Source organism: Antennarius striatus, chromosome 2, assembly GCF_040054535.1.
Source record: "Antennarius striatus isolate MH-2024 chromosome 2, ASM4005453v1, whole genome shotgun sequence".
NCBI lineage: Eukaryota > Metazoa > Chordata > Actinopteri > Lophiiformes > Antennariidae > Antennarius > Antennarius striatus.
The window spans coordinates 22,129,253-22,148,276 of NC_090777.1; the positions used below are offsets into that span (position 1 = coordinate 22,129,253).

General features: G+C 42.4%; 2 protein-coding genes across 5 annotated transcripts; one reads left to right on the plus strand and one right to left on the minus strand.

Moving 5' to 3' along the window:
- Positions 1-467: 467 nt before the first annotated feature.
- Positions 468-9,665, minus strand: LOC137602698 (neurofilament heavy polypeptide-like). Of its 4 annotated transcripts, none has more exons than XM_068325660.1 (16): positions 9,505-9,665; positions 8,416-9,005; positions 8,103-8,149; positions 7,970-8,004; positions 7,398-7,556; positions 7,034-7,123; positions 6,794-6,955; positions 5,437-5,505; positions 4,984-5,355; positions 4,530-4,679; positions 3,863-4,012; positions 3,000-3,134; positions 2,581-2,886; positions 2,333-2,497; positions 2,124-2,258; positions 468-1,671 (listed from the first exon to the last, which is right to left on the minus strand). In XM_068325660.1, the coding sequence occupies exons 1-16, from the start codon at positions 9,523-9,525 to the stop codon at positions 1,501-1,503; spliced, it is 2,757 nt and encodes a 918-aa protein (XP_068181761.1). In that variant the 5' UTR covers positions 9,526-9,665; the 3' UTR covers positions 468-1,500. The 4 variants fall into 4 exon arrangements, with proteins under 4 accessions (XP_068181761.1, XP_068181743.1, XP_068181752.1 ...); XM_068325642.1 differs by having other exon boundaries at positions 468-1,692; XM_068325651.1 differs by lacking the exon at positions 9,505-9,665 and adding an exon at positions 9,306-9,392 and having other exon boundaries at positions 468-1,692.
- Positions 9,666-16,240: 6,575 nt separating this feature from the next.
- On the plus strand, positions 16,241-19,003 carry LOC137601773 (L-rhamnose-binding lectin CSL2-like). Its single transcript, XM_068324162.1, has 8 exons — positions 16,241-16,265; positions 16,635-16,703; positions 17,265-17,397; positions 18,137-18,229; positions 18,345-18,448; positions 18,527-18,571; positions 18,660-18,810; positions 18,892-19,003. Exons 1-8 carry the CDS (start codon positions 16,241-16,243, stop codon positions 19,001-19,003), a joined length of 732 nt encoding a protein of 243 aa, XP_068180263.1.
- Positions 19,004-19,024: the final 21 nt, after the last annotated feature.

The following is a 19,024-nucleotide window of genomic DNA, read 5'->3' on the forward strand; positions in this document are numbered from 1 at the left end:
CCCTATGTTAAAACTACAACATTTACAGAACTTGAGGAACTTTAAGGCTAAAATGTCTCAGAACATCAAAGCATTCAGTGTCCATAGACATGTGGCCACATGAAGAACTACCCATCCATCCATTTTTTTTCATGCTTCATCCGCTGTCGCAGGTCATGGGGTGCTGCAGCCTATCCCAGCTGGCTTTGGGCATGAGGTGGGTGGAAAATCCGGGCAAGACGCCAGTGCGCCATGGAACCACACAGACAGACAACCACGCATGATGAACTACACAAACGTCTGACAATGAGATATAAATTCTATGTTCATATAATTATGTATAAAAACAGCTGCATCACATCTGGTAAATAAAACAGTAAAAGAGTAGGTGTCACGGTGGCGCAGTAGGTAACACTCTTGCCTCACAGCAAGACGGTTCCGAGTACGAGTCCTGTTCCATGTTGAGTCCATGTTCTCCCCGTGTCTGCGTGGGCTCTCTCCGGGTTCCTCCCACCTCCAAAAAGCCCGTAGGTGTGAGTGAATTAGTGGTTGCTTGTCCTTCATGTGGCTCCGTGGTTCACCGGCATCGTGCCTGGTAGGATAGGCTCCAACAACCCCGTGACCCGCGAAACCAAAAACAGCGGTTAAGGAAATGAATTAATGAACAAGAGTAGAAACACTTAAAAAAAACAAACCTCTTCAGACAGGTGTGTTTACCTGTCCTGGCAGTAAACACTCATAACACAGCAGCAGCTCCAACAGTAAGATGAATATAGCCCGGGATGCTTATACGACTTACCAAGCTAACAACTTATGCAGCTATTAAGAGACTAGGAAAGACCACTCCCCCCCATGTAGTAACTTTATACACCCCCCCATCAATGTTTTCAAAGAGAATATAAAGATGAATTATTCTTTGTCTCCCCCATCTGTCAGATAGAGGACGTACATGTGAGAACTGCACTGGAATGCAAAGGATGTCAATTTGTCCTGTTATATTATTAGACTTATCATCTACATTGTCTCGATGTACTCCTAATAAACATTCACATAATTTACAATCATTGTTTTTACACCCAGAGACAGGAGTTAATAGTGCATCCATGAATTTTGTTATTCAGAATGTTGGCACTAAGAGGAGCCTTATTTTATTATCGTTTGGTAATGGCTCAACAAAGCATCTCTTGAACAATTCCAATCAGAAGAAGTAACATACTTTATTTATACCGTTGGGGAAATATTTTACAATGCTAAAGTATTAGCATTTTTATCAATACTGTATGTTGATATAAAAAATAATGTCTTCTTTGTTAAAAAAATAAACCTATGCATGTGAAGAGAACAATCTGCTCTCTGAGTAGTTAAAATAGAACAAAACTGTTGGTGTGACATCACTTCCTGTATATAGTAATGCCTTCTTGTTTCATTCCTTCAGCAGCAACTATAATTTAAAAAAATAGGGCACTTTTGTGTTTGAAGTAGAAAACTAGAATATGTGACCTCCAGAGTCCAGGTCAGAGGTCAGGGCTGCATTTCTTCCCCTTCTTCATTGTCATTCTCCTCCTGCTGCAGGCAGGGCCGACAGGTGAGACAAGGTGGGGAGACCAACAGGTGGCAGTTGGATGACCACGCCTCCAGCAGACCTTCCGTCTGTCCAACCTTCGCTCCCTGACAGACGATGAGTCGCTCCAGCTTCAGCAGCAGAGAGACCAGCTGACACACACACATGCACGCACACAGCATTGCTAGCCTAATTAGCATTGATGATATTGCTAGCACTGTTAAATCTGTAAACCAACAGTTGAGAACAACGCTAATATTTTAATATGTACTCCTAATGACCAGCTACAATCACCATGACAACCAACTGGCATCTAGCGATGAAGGAAGTAATCAGAGAAAAGTACAATTACAACACTGTACTCCTGTTTATCACTGCATTGACTGTGTCAAAGTGTTACCCGTTTACCTTTATGTCTGCGTTCCCTGTCTCAGGTGTGCGTTCCCTGTCTCAGGTGTGCGTTCCCTGTCTCAGGTGTGCGTTCCCTGTCTCAGGTGTGCGTTCCCTGTCTCAGGTGTGCGTTCCCTGTCTCAGGTGTGCGTTCCCTGTCTCAGGTGTGCGTTCCCTGTCTCAGGTGTGTTACCTGGCTCAGGCGTGTGATCCTCGGCGTGTGAGTGCGATACAGAGCATGAGTGTCTGGCAGCTTTCTGTTGTTTATGGTGACGTAGAAGCATTGATCCGGTCGGATGTGGACGATGGTGTCTGCCATAGCCGACAGCTGCAGAGACACAGGGATGGGTTAGGTGAGCTCCTGTGCGCTGCTGCAATCAAGTGAAGGGGTTCGGTTCGTACCTTTGAGCACTGCAGCAGCTGCAGCAGAGGTCCGTCGCCCAGAACGGGCACCCAATGAGCCGGCAGCACCGTCTTCCTCAACAACAAGAGCAACTGCAGCAAGTCCCACCTACTTGTGACCTCTACACTGGGACCAACTCCTGATAGGCTGGATGAGTTTGAATTCTGAAAACACGGCGTGAGAGAAAAAAAAAGAGAAGTCTGCATCAACGAACACCTGCTGCTCTCAACCCATCGGCTTCACTGACCAATGAACTGGACTTTGGCCGCTTGGAGACTCGATCCAACGCTGTGGCATCATGATCATCATCAACTCTTTTGGGCTTAGAGGAAGATGGCTTCAGCAAATCCTCATCCAAGGACTCCAGCACCACGTCAACCTCATAGTACAGCTGTTCTCTGTCTGTCACTCCTGATCTGCATGCTTCATTTGTCCTCCCTCCATCTTCCCTCCTCTGCCTTGTGACCTCCACTACATCCTCCTCCTCCACAGAATGGAGCAGCACAGGAGGTGAAGACAGGAGACCTCTAGACGCTCGGAGTACAGGACCATCCTGGGAAAAAAAACCATGTACAACACTTAAAATCAATAAAAAGCAGATTGCAGCGACAGGTGTGTCCCTCTCAGGAGACTGAATCTTCCTCACCTGTCCAGCGTCTGACCTACCTGAGGAGGCTGTACTTTCTCTGGCACCTTCCTCTTCTCCTTTGGTTCCTTCCCTTTCATCCTGCTGTCATCTTTTAATTTTCTCTTTTCTTTCCTCGGTCTCCCTCTCTTCCTCCTAGTCTTCATCTTTTTCTCCTGTACAGAAGTCCGTTTCAAACCATCACGTCAGGTTAGCTGACCCCAAACGCAGCTCAAACTATCATTTTAAAACAGAAATACATAAAAATAAATCTTCCTACTGGAAACCAGTTTCCTCTTATCCAAACAAAATACATTGCCTGGGAAAAAGAAAGTCACGCACACTAATATTTCATTGGATTACCCTTAGCATTTATTACGGAACGCATTCGCTGTGGCATTCTGTCAATAACCTTCTGTAATGTCACAAGATTTATTTCCATCCAATAAAGCATTAATTTTTCACCAAGATCTTGCACTCATGATGTTAGAGTCTGACTGCTACGCAAAGCCATCTCCAGCATATCCCAAAGATTCTCAGTGAGGATCAGGTCTGGACTCTTGGTGGACAATCCATGTGAGAAAACAATGTCTCATGTTCCCTGAACCACTCCTTCACAATTTGAGCTCCATGAATCCTGGCTTTGTCATCTTGGAATATGCCTGTGGCATCAGGGAAGCAAAACCCATTGATGGAGCCATCTGGTAGACAGCTGACCTCATTCTTTGAACACATACTGTTGCTGATCATGGACCTGACCATTAGCAGCAACCCCAGATCATAACACTGCCTCCACAGGCTGGTACACCAGGCGCTAGGCATGATGGGTGCATCACTTCACTTGCCTCTATTCTCACCCTGATGCACCCGTCACTCTGGAACACCTGTCCCACATCTGACCTACCTGAGGAGGCTGTACTTTCTCCGGCTTCTTCGCTTTTTTTGGCACCTTCTTCTTTGGTTCCTTCTCTTTCATCCCACTGTCATCTTCTGATTTTCTCTTTTCTTCTTTCCTCGGTCTCCCTCTCTTCCTCCTAGTCTTCATCTTTTCCTCCTGTACAGAAGTCAGTTTCAAACCATCACGTCAGGTTAGCTGACCCCAAGCTCTCAGCTGCTTGATTCAGTCGTATTTTATAGACACCTGACTTTATCAACCTTGAAAAAAATAAAGAAAGAAAAAGTTTATCCTTGCTGGAAACCAGTTTCCTCTTTTTCACAGAAAATACATTTCCCACAATCCTGTGTGTTAAAGGCCTTAAAGTGGCCACAGGCCTGTCAACGCCTACGCCGCAAGGACAGACAGGAGTCAAAGGTCACTGATTGCAGCGACAGGTATGAATGAGAGAGACCATTTCCAGTCGATGCGCTATAAACAAACCAAATAAAGCAACTATTTAACAATAAATACTTCAAAGAATTTTTGGATTCCATCGGCTACTGTCACAAAATCATTACAAGATTCTGAGAATATAACAAAGACATGAACTATATTTTTGGAAACACATTTGCAGCTCTCAGCACATTCTGACCTACAGGTTGGTTCTTCCTCACCTGTCTCACATCTGACCTACCTGAGGAGGCTGTACTTTCTCCGGCTCCTTCGCTTTTTTTGGCACCTTCTTCTTTGGTTCCTTCTCTTTCATCCCACTGTCATCTTCTGATTTTCTCTTTTCTTCTTCCCTCGGTCTCCCTCTCTTCCTCCTAGTCTTCATCTTTTCCTCCTGTACAGAAGTCAGTTTCAAACCATCACGTCAGGTTAGCTGACCCCAAGCTATCAGCTGCTTGATTCAGTCATATTTTATAGACACCTGACTTCACCATCCTCAAACAAAAATACAGAGAAAGAAAAACTGGTTTCCATCACTGCTGGAAACCAGTTTCCTTTTTTCCAGACAGAAAACATCTTTCCCACAATCCTGTGTGACAGTTGTGACCTGAACTATATTTTTGGAAACTTTTTTGTAGCTCTCAGCACATTCTGACCTACAGGTTGGTTCTTCCTCACCTGTCTCACATCTGACCTACCTGAGGAGGCTGTACTTTCTCTGGCTCCTCCTTCTGCAGGTCCTCATCCTCCTTCTCTGGCTCAACAGCTTCACTGACCAATGAAATGGACTCTGGCGGACTGGACACTTTATTCAACGCTGTGACATCATCATCATCTTTTGTGGGCTCAGAGGAAGATGGCGTCAGCATCTCCTCATCTAAGAACTGGAGCAACCCTTCCACCTTGTAGTACTGCTGTTCTCTGTCTGTCACTCCTGATCTGCATGCTTCATTTGTTCTCCCTCCATCCTCCCCCCTCTGCCTTGTGACCTCCACCACATCCTCCTCAGGATGGAGCAGCAGAGGAGGTGAAGACAGGAGACTTGTAGATGTATGAAGCACAGCACCACCCTGGTTAAAAAAAAAGAGTTACTTTTGAGTGAGCTTCATGCTCGATGGAGCAGATCTGTTGTGAAGCAGTCAAACGTTTACCTGAGTTGGTGATTGGTTGATGGTGACGGTGGAGTCAATGGGGATGCTGCTATCTGGAAAGATGTTCAGCTGCATGTAAAACAAGTGAATCCAAGTGAGTGAAGATCATCATTAAACACCAGAATGCAGCAACAGGTGTGAATCAGAGAGACCATTTACAAAAAAGTTCATATGATGTAAACAAAGTAAATAAAGAAACAATTTAAAGGTCTCATTATGCTTTTTTTAATTCACGCCATTCCGCTGCCAGATGTCCATGTACACTGTATTTGAAATGTTTTGCCCCAAACTGAGCCATGGTCCTCAATATCTTTGATTGAATATTGATAAAATCACTTCCGGTCTGGACGCTTCATTTTAATGGGCCGGCCTCTGAGTTCCCTCCAACAACAGCAGTCCCCCCCGTCCCGTTGTTTACATTGAATGCACACATGCTGCCGTCCGCTTGTATACCTGTGTTTAAACTTTTAGTAACTTCATTACAACGTATTTTGCTCTTATTTTTCTTGTGTTTTTCTGTTTTTCATGATATAAGTTAACTTTTATGCGGTAATCCTGGAGCTACTTTCTCAGTCAGCTGTACTTAACTCATGGCTCTTTTTGTTTAAAGATAACGGCTGATCGAACTGTCACCGGCCGATAAACAGTGCGGAGGATTTGTGGAAAAAATCTATCTGGCCTATCTACCACTCTCTTTCTTTTCCTTTCCCTGTTTCCATCCCCATTGTACCCCCATTCTATCCCCATTCCGTTTCTATCCTCATTGTATTTTCTTTCCCACCCAACCGGTCAAAGCGGATGATCGCCCTCCAGAGTCTGGGTCCTGCCTGGAGTTTCTTCCTCAATTAGGGAGTTTTTCCCCACCGCTGTCATGCATGCTTGCTCTGGAGGGTTCTGTTGAGGTTCTCTGTCTGTTAAAGTACTTTGAAATGTCTGCAGATGTGATTAAGCACTATTAAAAAAAAGGTAAACTGATTGATTGATTGATTGATTGACAACAGATGATTACAGACAGGAGGTAATTAAAGCTGTGCTTCCCCAACAATCGTCACGGACAATGAGAGATCGCTGGCTAACAACACCGGGTAGCTAAGCTAAGGCAGTCTAATGAAACATGGGATGTTACCGGAGGGGTAAGATAAAACGTGGAGGTTTGTAATTGTGTTTTTGAAGTATATGTTGGCTGTTGGGTTCTGTCCACTAACCCTTCGTCTCAGTGAGGAGGAAGAGGACAAATGGAAGCTAGGACACTAAAAACTGTACAAAGCTGGGTGTATATTTTTAATTCCCTTATCTATTCTCTATTTATTATGACCTACAGATTACTGTTTCCTCACCTGTCCCATATGTGGCCTACCTGAGGAGGCTGTACTTTCTCTGAGTCCTTTTCCTTCTCTGGTACCTTCTTTCCTTGCTCCCCCTTCTGCAGGTCATGCTTCTGTTGGTCCACCTTCACAGGGTGGAACAGCAGAGAAGGTGTACACCGGAATATTGTGGACGCTTGGAGCACAGGACCATCCTGGATAAAAAAAGACAGTTTTGAGTGAGGTTCAATCCTCCACGGAACAGGTCTGTTGTGAAGCAGTCCAACATTTACCTGAGCCAGCAGTCCTGATTGGCTGGTTGGTGATTGGCTGAGGATGTCGGCGGAGTCATTGGGGATGCTGCTATCTGGAATGATGTGCAGCTGCATGTAAAACAAGTAAAACCAAGTCATTGAAGATTATCAATATTGCAGCGATAGGTGTGAATGAGAAAGACTATTTACAAAAAAATTAATGTGATGTAACAAAGTAAATAAAGAAAATTTAAGAATAAAAACCGCAAAGAATTTGTGGATTCCATCGGCTACTGTAACAAAATCATTAAAAGATTCAAAAGAAATTAACAAAGACATTTAGATCTCAGTACATTCTGACCTACAGGCTGGTTCTTCCTCACCTGTCTCACATCTGACCTACCTGAGGAGGCTGTACTTTCTCTGGCTCCTCCTTGTCTGGCTCCTCCTTCTCTGGTACCTCCATCTTTGGTTCCTTCTCTTTCATCCGGCTGTCTTCTGATTTTCTCTTTTCTTCCTTCCTCGGTCTCTCCCTCTGCCTCCTAGTCTTCATCGTTTCCTCCTGTACAGAAGTCAGTTTCAAGAAAAATTGTTTTCCATCACTGCTGGAAACCAGTTTCCTCTTTTAGAGGACAGAAAACATGTTTCCCACAATCCTGTGTGACAGGTGTGAAAGTGGCCAACGGCCTGCAAACTATGCTGCACGGACATACAGGAGTCAAAGGTCACAGATGATAAACCTACTAATGCATTCACAGCACAGTGATCGTTCCACTGTTATGTGATAAATTGGCGCTTTTCATGCTTGTGCATTTTTACTCCACTTCCTCTCACCCACAAGCAGCAGATGACATATTGAATAGGCTGTGACATCAGGATTTATACCAGACACTTGCTTACAGGTTCATGAACAGGTATCAGTGGGTTCAAGTTTTTCGTGTTCGTTCAAATGATTCGTCAGAGGTGATGCCTTACCTTTTTAAAAACCAAAGCACGTGGCTGCTTCTTCACTGAAACGGAAAAAAATTATTGTTGGAGGAGGAACTATGGATCAATCATGAATAAGACACGTTCACAGTCATCTAACACCAACAGATGGGAGTGTTACCGGTAGAGCAGCTGTTTCCACCATTGTGTTTAGAGATGGACTTCAAACTGCAAGAAAGAGTTAATATTGTCAGTCTGTTTTCAATTTAATTAGCTGATCGATCACAGTCGATCAGGTCTGATCTGTTCTGCCTCAAAGAATAAATTCATACAACACTTTTAACAAAAACATAGAAACTGCAAAAACTTGGCCATGAGAATGAAAGAGATCAAGCCCCTCTTTGCGGCTCACGTCACTCCATGGAAGGAAACTGATCACGGCGGTGGTTCAGGAATGGAGAAACCTTCATGAGTGTTTGGCTCCGTTCTCTTACCTGGCAACTTGTGATTGGCCGTTGGGTGCATCAGATGTGTAGTTTGGGTTGATGCTGTAGTTGTGGTCAGTCTCTGCATGGTTGAAGTAACAGTCCGTCTCTTTCTTGCTGTGTGCATTCGGTCTATAGCACTCCATCGTGCACTTGAGACAACATCCGGTGCTGCTCCTGAGGCACCAGCGGTGGGTTTGGTCAGTGTTGACAGCAGGACTCTCTCTTGGCTGCAGCCGGCTGGATGCCCTGATGTGGTTCATCTTAACGTTGACCTTTTTCCTCACATACCTGACTCTAACCTTACTGTACATGTTATTCACCTCCAACGGCTGCAGCCAAATATTATTGGTTGTCTCAGGATCACCTGAGCTCTTCCTCCCCACCACCTCCTCCTCCATTCCTCTTCCCTCGTTCTGATTCAGCATTCTGAACCTCTGACGGGGGATGGCAACCAAACATTTCTTTATTTCAGGGAACAGCTTCATCCATTTTTCCTCCTCCTGCACACTCCTCTTGGTCTCCACTCCAGTGATGCTTATGCTTTCCTTGCACCGAGATTCTTCCTCAGGTTTCTGGTCATCTAGGTCTGACCATGCCTGTGTAAGTGTGAAATATATAAATGGGGTGAAAAATGGAATTTCTCCACGGGAATCAATAAAGTAACTTTCTTATTCTTTTGACGTCATTATAGAAAACCTTATCACCTCAACCTGTTTTAAACGTTAATGTCGCTGTGGCTGGGACCTTCCTGCACAGGTGAACCCACTTTAGCTGTCATGATTAGGGTGAGCTAGCATGTTGCTCGTTAGCTTACAAGTCCTACAGCTGACAGAGTCGGCTACCTACTGCTACATCAGTTTCATGCTAACACAACAAGAAAAAATAGCCTTATCTACCGCCATGATAGTTCCAGAGGGTCACAAACACAAACAGTCCATTGAAACAGGACTTTAGGGCAACATTAATCCGTATGTTGTCATTAGGACGTACAAAGCCTGCTGGGATATGTAGTACTGTGCGGGATCTGTGGGCTCGACTCATCGTTCTTGGTTTACGTGGCGGCATTGTTTAGACTTTCCGTAAGCAATGGTTTACCTTTAAATGCGACGCGAACATGGGGGAACCCTTCCTCCGTCCACAACTGTCGGTACAGAACTTGAAGTCCGGTCAGCCCCGGTGCTCCGGTGTGGACCTCTGGTCCCGCTCTTCTTTCCAATCCTCACTCTCGATTTGAATTGAAGTGTTGTTGCTTCCACCCGATCGCCGCACGCGCACTACGGCTATTGATGCGTTTCCGGACCGCTACAAGTGTCGGAATTTATTAATGTGTCATAAAATCCTCGACCTACCGTAGTTAATTCACTTACTTTTCTTCAACAGAATGGTTTAGCATTTAATTCCGTTGACGTTGTTTAAGGTGTGAAGAATGGAAATGTCAGGCGGAATTTTAAATTCCCACATCTGGAACGTCTTCAAATGTTTATGCAAATGAACAAGTCCTTGGGAGGGTGTCGTTTAAAACACGTAGTTTTAAAAGGCCCAGAAAATGTTCTGTTTCAAATCTATGATATTGATGTAGGGACTGGTTAAACCTAAGATAGAACAACAACGAGAGGCAAAGGTTTTTCAGTTGAGTTTCAACTTTCCAACGTTGACGAGGATGGGGAATGCAGCATAACAGAGGCGTGTCATCATTTACTGAGCATGCGCAAAGAGTATCCGCTCGACTCGTCTCTCAGCCAATTTATTGCTTAATTTAGAAGCTTAATTTAAACATTGTCGACATAAGTATTTTAATTTAACCTAGAACAAAATATAGCGCTGTTTAAGACTTAGTTTGTAAATGTGAACATAATTCAATGTGGAGAAGTGATTTTACTAACCTTGGTCAAAAATTGACAGCTTAAACATTTTAGATTAAATTTAAGACCCCATTAAAATTTTCCATCTTTGTTGGTAACTCATTCTCTCAAAAAACAAAGAACCCCCCCCTCCCGAAAAGGCACTTTTACAATAAAATAAATACTCATCTTGTGACAAACTCTCCACATATATGAATACAAATATAAATGAATAAGATTTATTAACATCTCACTTTGAAATGTTTGAAGTATGAAGAAAAACCAATATTAACATAATTATAATAACAGTAATAAATTATCTAACATAAATATCTGCAATTGCAAACATGTTTAGAGAAAAGAACAATCAGTTACAGAAAACTCACCTTGAGATACACGTTTGATTTGTTCCGTGACTGAGCGCCTAAGTCAATCCACTCATATCTCAAATCTCAAACTAATTTTCCCCATTTAAAATAACTAAAACAATTTTGAACCATTCAAATCTTTTAAAAAAGAAGAAGCCCAAAACCCCCTAAATATTCACTTATTGTGACTGCTGTGCTGCCTTGTGGAATGTATCATCCTTTCTATGCTTAGAAATTTCTAAATTCTGATTGGTCAACAAGTAGAGAAAAAGTTCATTGGTGACAGGTTAATGATGGAGTATGAATGGGACACCACTATAGATGATAATATCACCACATACAGGTGGAGGACTATAGTGACCTTCAACTTACAACTGTTGACAAAAACGCAGTAATAATAATAATAATAATAATAATAATAATAATAATAATAATAATGTAAATCTCAAGTCATTAAATTGACAGGAAAATCTAGTTCAATATTCTCTGTAGCAACAGATTTATTCCACCACAAAAACACGAATATAAGTCAAATAATTTAAGGAGTAAACTATGAGTCAAACTTTTAAAGCCCTGGGAGCCGCCTGGAAAACCGGACCAGGTTGGTTCCCCCAGGGAACCAAAAGGTTAAAAGAAGTGAAGAGTGAGGAAGGAGGTGACTTTCTTTAAACGTATACAAACTACACTGCTGCTTTTTAACGTTTATATCTACTAATCTGTGATATTCCATGTATTTATGCTAATTAGACTGAAGAATCTGTTCAGTTTGGTTCAAAGCAGCAGATGATTCAAATCTGCTGCTTTGAAATAGTTATGGGAGATTATCTTTATGATCTTCTATGCTATAAAAACTATGGATAGGCACAATAAAAGTAAGAAAATGTGATTTAGTCTTTGTCTCATAGCTTCTGATATATCCAAAGCTTTTACATTTTTGATGGTTTGATCAAAGGTGGCGCAGTGTGTCGTGCTTCAAGATTCTGGGCTTGAGTCACTCTGTGCAGAGTTTGAATGTCCTCCACGTGTCTGTGTGGGTTCTCTCTGTGTTGTTCACCTTTCTCCCAGCTCCAAAAACACGTAATTCAGGTGAACTGATTACTCTGCATTGACCGTGAGTGTATGCATGATTATTTGTTTGTCCCTGGTGTGACTCCACAACCTCCTGGCGAACTGTCAGTAATGTTTCCCACCTATCACCTGTAGGCCCAAGCAAAGCGGAAGAAGACGCAGCTGTATAAGAGAGGATTATGGTTTGATCAACAAGGCTGTCTGAACTGTGTGTCAATATGAACTGAGAAACATTCTGGTTATTGATTCATCGGCTGCCTCTGGAAAAAACCATCTCATTTTACCAACAAACACTCATCTGAGGAACAAACATTCAAAATTCTCCCTGCGGTTCTTATTCATGATTCTACTCTGTCCAAGTTAATTCCATCAAATTGATTCTTGACCCAAGGAGTTACCCGTCAAACACATAGCCACACATACACAGACACACAGACAGACACAGACACAGACACAGACACACACACACACACACACACACACACACACACACACACACACACACACACACACACACACACACACACACACACACACACACACACACACACACACACACACACACACACACACACACACAAATCTTTGCAGACAGGGTTTTGTTCAAAAGTTTCAGGTGATGTGAAGAAATTCTACATCCATTTCACCTGCTCAAGTTGAATATACTGTACATGCATTAATATTTTGTGTTAGTTTTTTTACATTGACTTATTCACTCTGCTGAATTCATGTAGGAATTGTAAACTTTCTAATAAACCTGTCTACAGTGGGGATGCTGTTCTGTTCTCTCTGCTCTTGCTTCATCGGATGGATTCAAGCAGCTGATCAATAACAGATTAAAAACATCGACAGACAATTTGTTTCTGCACCAATCAATGGCATCATTTTGTGGATAATAATAGAAATCTGTTGCAAGAACTTAAATGTAACATTTGTACAGGTAAAAATAATAAATTAAAATTGCATGCAAACTGATGAGCATCAGCTGTTCAGAAACACACAAAGACACGCTATGACTTCCTCTTGCTGCAGGTTTTTTTTAGCTATCGAGCGGAAAAAACACATAAAATTAAAATAATTAAAATAAAATTGAGGAACTGTTTGAGTTGGAGTGAATTAACAATTACTTTAATGACTTTTAAAATTAAAACTGTTGCAATTATCTGTGTGTTATAATAATTACAGTTATTACTCTACAGTTTTTTTCAGTCGCTAACAAGCGTTTGTCCAAACAGCAGTCACATTTTCAAAACTCTTAACACAGACTCACACCTAGTAAGCACAATTGACCAAATGGTTAATTTTATTCTCAAAAACACATTTTGTTAAATAAATACTAACTCTTCATTTCAAAATAGAATATATCTTTTTCTGTACAGACACTTGACCAAAACACTGGATATTCGACTCAAAATGAAATTACTGTGTCAAACAATAATGCTTGTTTTCACTTCATAAGGTACATGAGTCAATCAAAGTACACCAGGACTCAAAATACTGGGTATCATTGACATTTGAAAAATTACATAGACTTTTATGTTTCAGTTTTAATGGTATTTGCTTGCAAAATGTACATAAAATTTCTTGGTTGGGAACTTTATGTCCACGTGCAATGTTCACATTCAAAAGCATTCCAGTAAAGAGCAAATCAGTTTTTTTCCTTTATAGTTTTTTACAGGAGGAACAGTAAAAATACTGTTTACAATATGATAGAAAAGAAAAAGCTTACAGTGAACAAAATAGCCATGAAACACACAAGAGCATTCTGAGCAAAAAAACAAAACAGCAACAGCAAAAAGCCCGGAAAAGGGGGGTGGGGGGGTTACATAAAAAACACAAAATTACTGTCTCTAATCTGTACGATCTCTGACATCATCCAAGGCGATGTACCTGGGATAGAACCGCTGGGTATGCCGGATCCGCCCTCGGTAATGATCAGCTGTGTGTCAATGGGGGGCAGTGTCTCAGTGGTAGAGCGGGTCGTCCAATGTTCCAAGACTGGCGGTTCGATTCCTGCTCCCACCCAAAAATACCCGGGAGTGTGAGCTAACAGTGGGAGGTGTCAGCTCACCTCCGGAGCACTGCCGACGCACCCTTGAGCAAGGCACCGTCCCCCTTACAAGTTGCTCATTTGGGCGCACCATAAAGGAGCTGCCTGCCACTCTACCCCCCCCCCCCCCCCCCCCCGCATGCATACAGGACCCCTGTGTGTGTGAGTGTGTGTTCAGGGCCTGTACACACTAATACAGTATATGCACGTATGAATTACTAACACTGGAGTGTGCCACTAATTTCCCTTTCAGGATTAATTGAGTATATAAAATAAGAAAACTATTTTTTTTTAAAATATATATATTCAATTGTTTGTTTATCTGCTGCAATATACAGTATTGTTTCTGAACTGATATCATTTCAGAAGCAGACGTTTTTATACTGTATCTAAGGTTTGGAATATTGTTGTTGCTATTGTGGGATGTTGTGTTTTAACATTCGTAAATTATAAAAAAAAAATCCATAATTTTGTTGGGGATGTATAGCTTGTCTGTCCAAAATGATTCTTGGCACAGAATTACCTACTGAATAGTACAATGGCACGCGCACCCAAACACAAACACACACACACACACACACACACACACACACACACACACACACACACACACACACACACACACACACACACACACACACACACACACACACACACACACACACACACACACACACACACACACCCACACACACACACATTATTTGTATTTTTTTCATCAAGCAGCCCCAGGTGTTTAAATTCAACTGTGAAACAGGTTGATCTGTCCTAGGACATCATCATCATCATCATCATCATCATCATCATCATCATCATCATCATCATCATCATCATCATCATCATCATCATCATCATCACCATCATTTTGTGCAAGCTGGAAAAACATTAAGATAATAATTTATGGTAATATATTCATAAAGTGCAATTACAGTATAAAACACTCTACCCCCTGATCCCAGTTCAGTAGCCTCCTGCCATCAGAAGGTCACAAAACTTTTCATCACAATGTAAGATTTATAACTTTTCTCTCTAGCTGTTGTAGAAAAACAAAGATAGCTTAGAGACGACACTCCAAACAAGGGACGTCCCGTTCATGGAAAATAAAATACAGTACAGTGACTAGAAAAGTTGAGACATGGAGAAAACTCTTTCAGGGGAGTTTCACTTTTTTTCCCCCTTTTCTCTTTAGTATAGTATAGTATTTACTCGCTTTCTCTTTAATTGTGATTTATCTACCCCTGTCTCACTTTTCACTTGTTCTACTGCAGTCACTTTAATGAAAAGCATTTTCTCCTTCGGGGGATTAACAAGGGATTCTGATTCTGATTCTTATTAAAAACTTAGTGGGTCTGGGCTCAGTTTTCCATCATCCTTGAGATCAATAACACGCCAATCATCTCATAGGATGATGAAAGGGGGATTGAAAGTCTCAGCTGTTGACACTTAGCAACAGATTTTCATTTTTTTACAGTGTTTATTACATCCTGCTTCAAAGCAGTGATGTATTGTTATTGTCAGTGTTCGTCCGTTCGTTTGTTCGTTCGTGTGCCCCTCAAATATCTTCGCAACCATTGCAGATGGAAAGATTAAACAAAAAGCAGATTACTCGGGCAGCAAAGGGGCTAAAAATGAGATGATGACCTTGACCTTGAGAAAACTAGGTCAAGGTGAAATTTCAACTTTTGTACACTCAGGAACCGGATAAAGATAGAAAGACTAAGGAGACGGCCAGTGTAAGACCTTAGATCACAGCTACTGCTGTGATCTACCTATACACTAGCTTTGATTTATGGTTCTGAAATGTCAAAGCTGTACACTTGTCAGGTACTACTTTCAGGGTACCCTGACCTACCCTTTGCGGGATGTTGCAGTCTCTGACTGCCTTGTTTAAAGCTGTTATAGTGGAGGGAAGATCAAAGTTGGTAGTCGGGGGACAAAAGGCTGATGTCAAACCAAGACGGGTAGACAGAGGCAGGCAGAGTTGGTACGGGGAGGCGGTCCAAACGCTGGGGAGTCGAATATGTAAAACTATGAACAATCTGGGAGTGTGTGTGTGTTGGAGAGGATAAGTACGGGGTTGACGGGACCAGAGGAGCTGCAGCAACAGGTAAGAATTAGGAGGGAGTGGCCAACAGGTGAGGAGGAGGAGGGGCAGGTGACAAAGCACCAGGACTTGGCCGTGAATGATGTAGAGAAAGTCACACCTACACAAGGTGTGGTTCCAAATTGTCCGTAGGTGTGGGTGTGTGTGTCTGTGACTGTGTGTGTGTGTTAGTAGTTGTTTGTCCTTCATTTGGCTCCAGAGTGCACTGGAGTCACACCCGGGGTGTCCCCTTCCTCTTGCCCATAGATCTGTTGGGATTGGCTCCAGCAACCCCCGTGACCCCTTAAAAGCAGAAGAAGCAGATAAGATAAATGAATGAATTAATGACAAAGTGTTTCTAATGCGTCCACCATCAGCTCACCGCCTCACCTGTTCACCTACCAGAGGATCTCGTGACACCATGCGCCACCTCCTCACCACACTCTGTGAGTCGCCATGGAAACAGAATAAGTCATTTAAGATATTCACAGCTATTATATTTATGCCTTTATATATTTATTTTTTAGTGCTGGCAGCAATTCAGCTGCATCACACTGCAGGTAAATACTTTTTGCGTATACACACACACACAAACACACACACACACACACACATCAAACACACCACGTTTTTGTGTTTTATAGTTGCTTGTAAGGAAAGCTGTGTGTCCTGCGTGCGTGTGTGTGTGTGTGTGTGTGTGTGTGTGTGTGTGTGTGTGTGTGTGTGTGTGTGTGTGTGTGTGTGTGTGTGTGTGTGTGTGTGTGTGTCAAGTGTTCCCAGCTTTCACACACGTCATCACACCTCTCTCATTGCAGGCTTCGTGGGGACCGACGTAAACGTCATCACCTGTGGCTACCAGGACAGCATTCACCGCCTGGTCTGCGGTACGTCTGACGTCTGAAGCGTTCTGCAGAGTACAGCAATATATTATCTCCACACCAATCAGATTTTAGCAATGTTAGAATCAGAACTCAAACATATCTAGCAGTGAGTCAATGTAGGAAATACACAATCTACTGAGAAGGTCTTGATCTTCTTCGGGAGACACAGCTTTTACTATCTCACATCGTCTCCTCCACTGATTTCTATTCCATTTGCAGACACGGTGTGTATCAGGCTTTGACAGAGGAGCTCATTAACATTTAATAGACAGCCCAGACAAACTGAGTGTTCCCCAGGAAGTTAATTTCAGCATTTTTAAATAGAGGACTTTGAGATCCACGGGTCAGTTTGGGGCAACATATTTCAAACACAGTGTAGTTTCACATCTGGCATCCTGCCTCTGATGGAAAGAGTGTGAAATTAATTTAAAAGTTTATCATGTGGGACATTTAATGTCAAAGTAAAATTCCTAGTTTAACCAAGTTGTGGAATTAACACAATTTGTGATTGTGCTTTTGGTTAAAATGATTATGCTAGATTTCTCATTTCTTGATGGTTAACAGAGTCCGGGTTCATCGTCGTGGAGGATTCTTTTTATGGACGCAACGACTTTTTCACCTGCGTGAAGGGAAAACCTAAGGAGGAGAGAAGCGTTTCATGCAGTCAGCAGGGAACGCTGGAATCCATCAAGAAGAGGTAACCCTCATAATAGATGGGGGTAGGGGGCTAAGTTTAAACAAAAATTGAAACCAACTACTGTATGTTAATAATACTAAACATCCTCTCCGTGCAGCTGCAATGGAAAAAAGGTCTGTGAAGTCAACTTGAAATCACTCAAGAATCCTGAATCCCTGCCCAAAAATTGAGAAATACCTGAAGACCGTCCACAAATGCGTCCCAGGATGTGGGTAACATTTCTGTCAAAAGTTAAGTGAAAATTAAATATAAGATTCTCTGACATATCTCTCTAACAGGTCACAGTATCACCTGTGCCGGTGGTATTGCATCCCTTAAATGTGGTAAGATCACATTTACATCATTTATTCAGTCACGAGGAACACAAGGATATGTTTGAAGGCAGATCTGGATAGTATTCATTAATTAATATTCAACAAGATAAGAGAGCTGCTGCCCAGATTGTGAGCATAGCTGGTTGAATGGCATTTTAGCGTTCTTTCAAGCCTTTTTGGTGGAATCGACCTATCACTGAAGGAGCTCTCCAATGCTGTTAACAATAAACTTGATTGCAATCTTCCTTGTTCAAAAAAATAAACAACGTATACAATATTAAATCCACAGCCAATTGTGTTATCATATTGAATTTTAATAGTTCGCTGAATTTAGTGTTTTTATTGGCTGCTTCTTCTTGACGTTTGTTCTGTTTTTCAGAGGGGATGCAATCTGTTTCTATTCTTGGCGCTTATTTTGGCCGCAGTGACACAACCACATGCTCCAGGAATATGGAGTCTCATCGGGTGATGAATGACGCTTGTGTGCTGCCTGAGAGCACCGACATTGTGGCCAAAAAGTATCTACTGCCCCCTCTGTTTGGGAGGAAAACCCACCAGCTGTGAAAATACAGGTTATTGTGTTTAATCCCGTTTTCTGTTCTCACATCAACCGCCGTTAATCTGCTTCCACAGGTGCAACTCCGAACTGGACTGCAAGATCCCTGTGAACACAGAAACGTTTGGAGACCCCTGTCCCTGTACTTACAAGTACCTGGAGGTGTCTTACCTGTGTCAGAGTGAGTGTCTCAGAGGACCTGATGCAGGTCTGTAGGTGTCTGGTCTACCTGACTAATTTGTTCTTGTTCTTTTGACAGACAACATTATCGCCTGTGAAGGAACATCCCTAAGCTGGTCATGTGGTGAGAATACAGTTTTAGTTATTATCACATCTTTGCTGTCAGCTGTCAATGGGCTGCTTTTCATTTCTCTGTGCTTCATGTTTCTCAGAAGAGGGGAAGGTCATTTCTGTCTTTGATGCCTTTTATGGACGCAGAGATAGAGGTGTATGCTCTTTCAGAGTGACCCAGGCTCAAGTCAGCAACACAAACTGCATCCCGCCACCAGGCCCCTCCAAGGCCTATAAGATCGTCTCTAAAATGTATGTTTTCTTCTTCTTTCTTTAAAAGAGATGCTCAGCTTTAACGTGCCCAGTTCACTCACATCCCTCCTGCATCCACAGGTGTGACGGGAAGCAGAAATGCTCCATTGGTGCGAACAACTCTGTTTTTGGAGATCCCTGTTTCGGAACTTACAAGTACCTGCAAGTGAGCTACACCTGCATCAGTGGCTAGCTGTTGGCAGGTTTGCTCCGA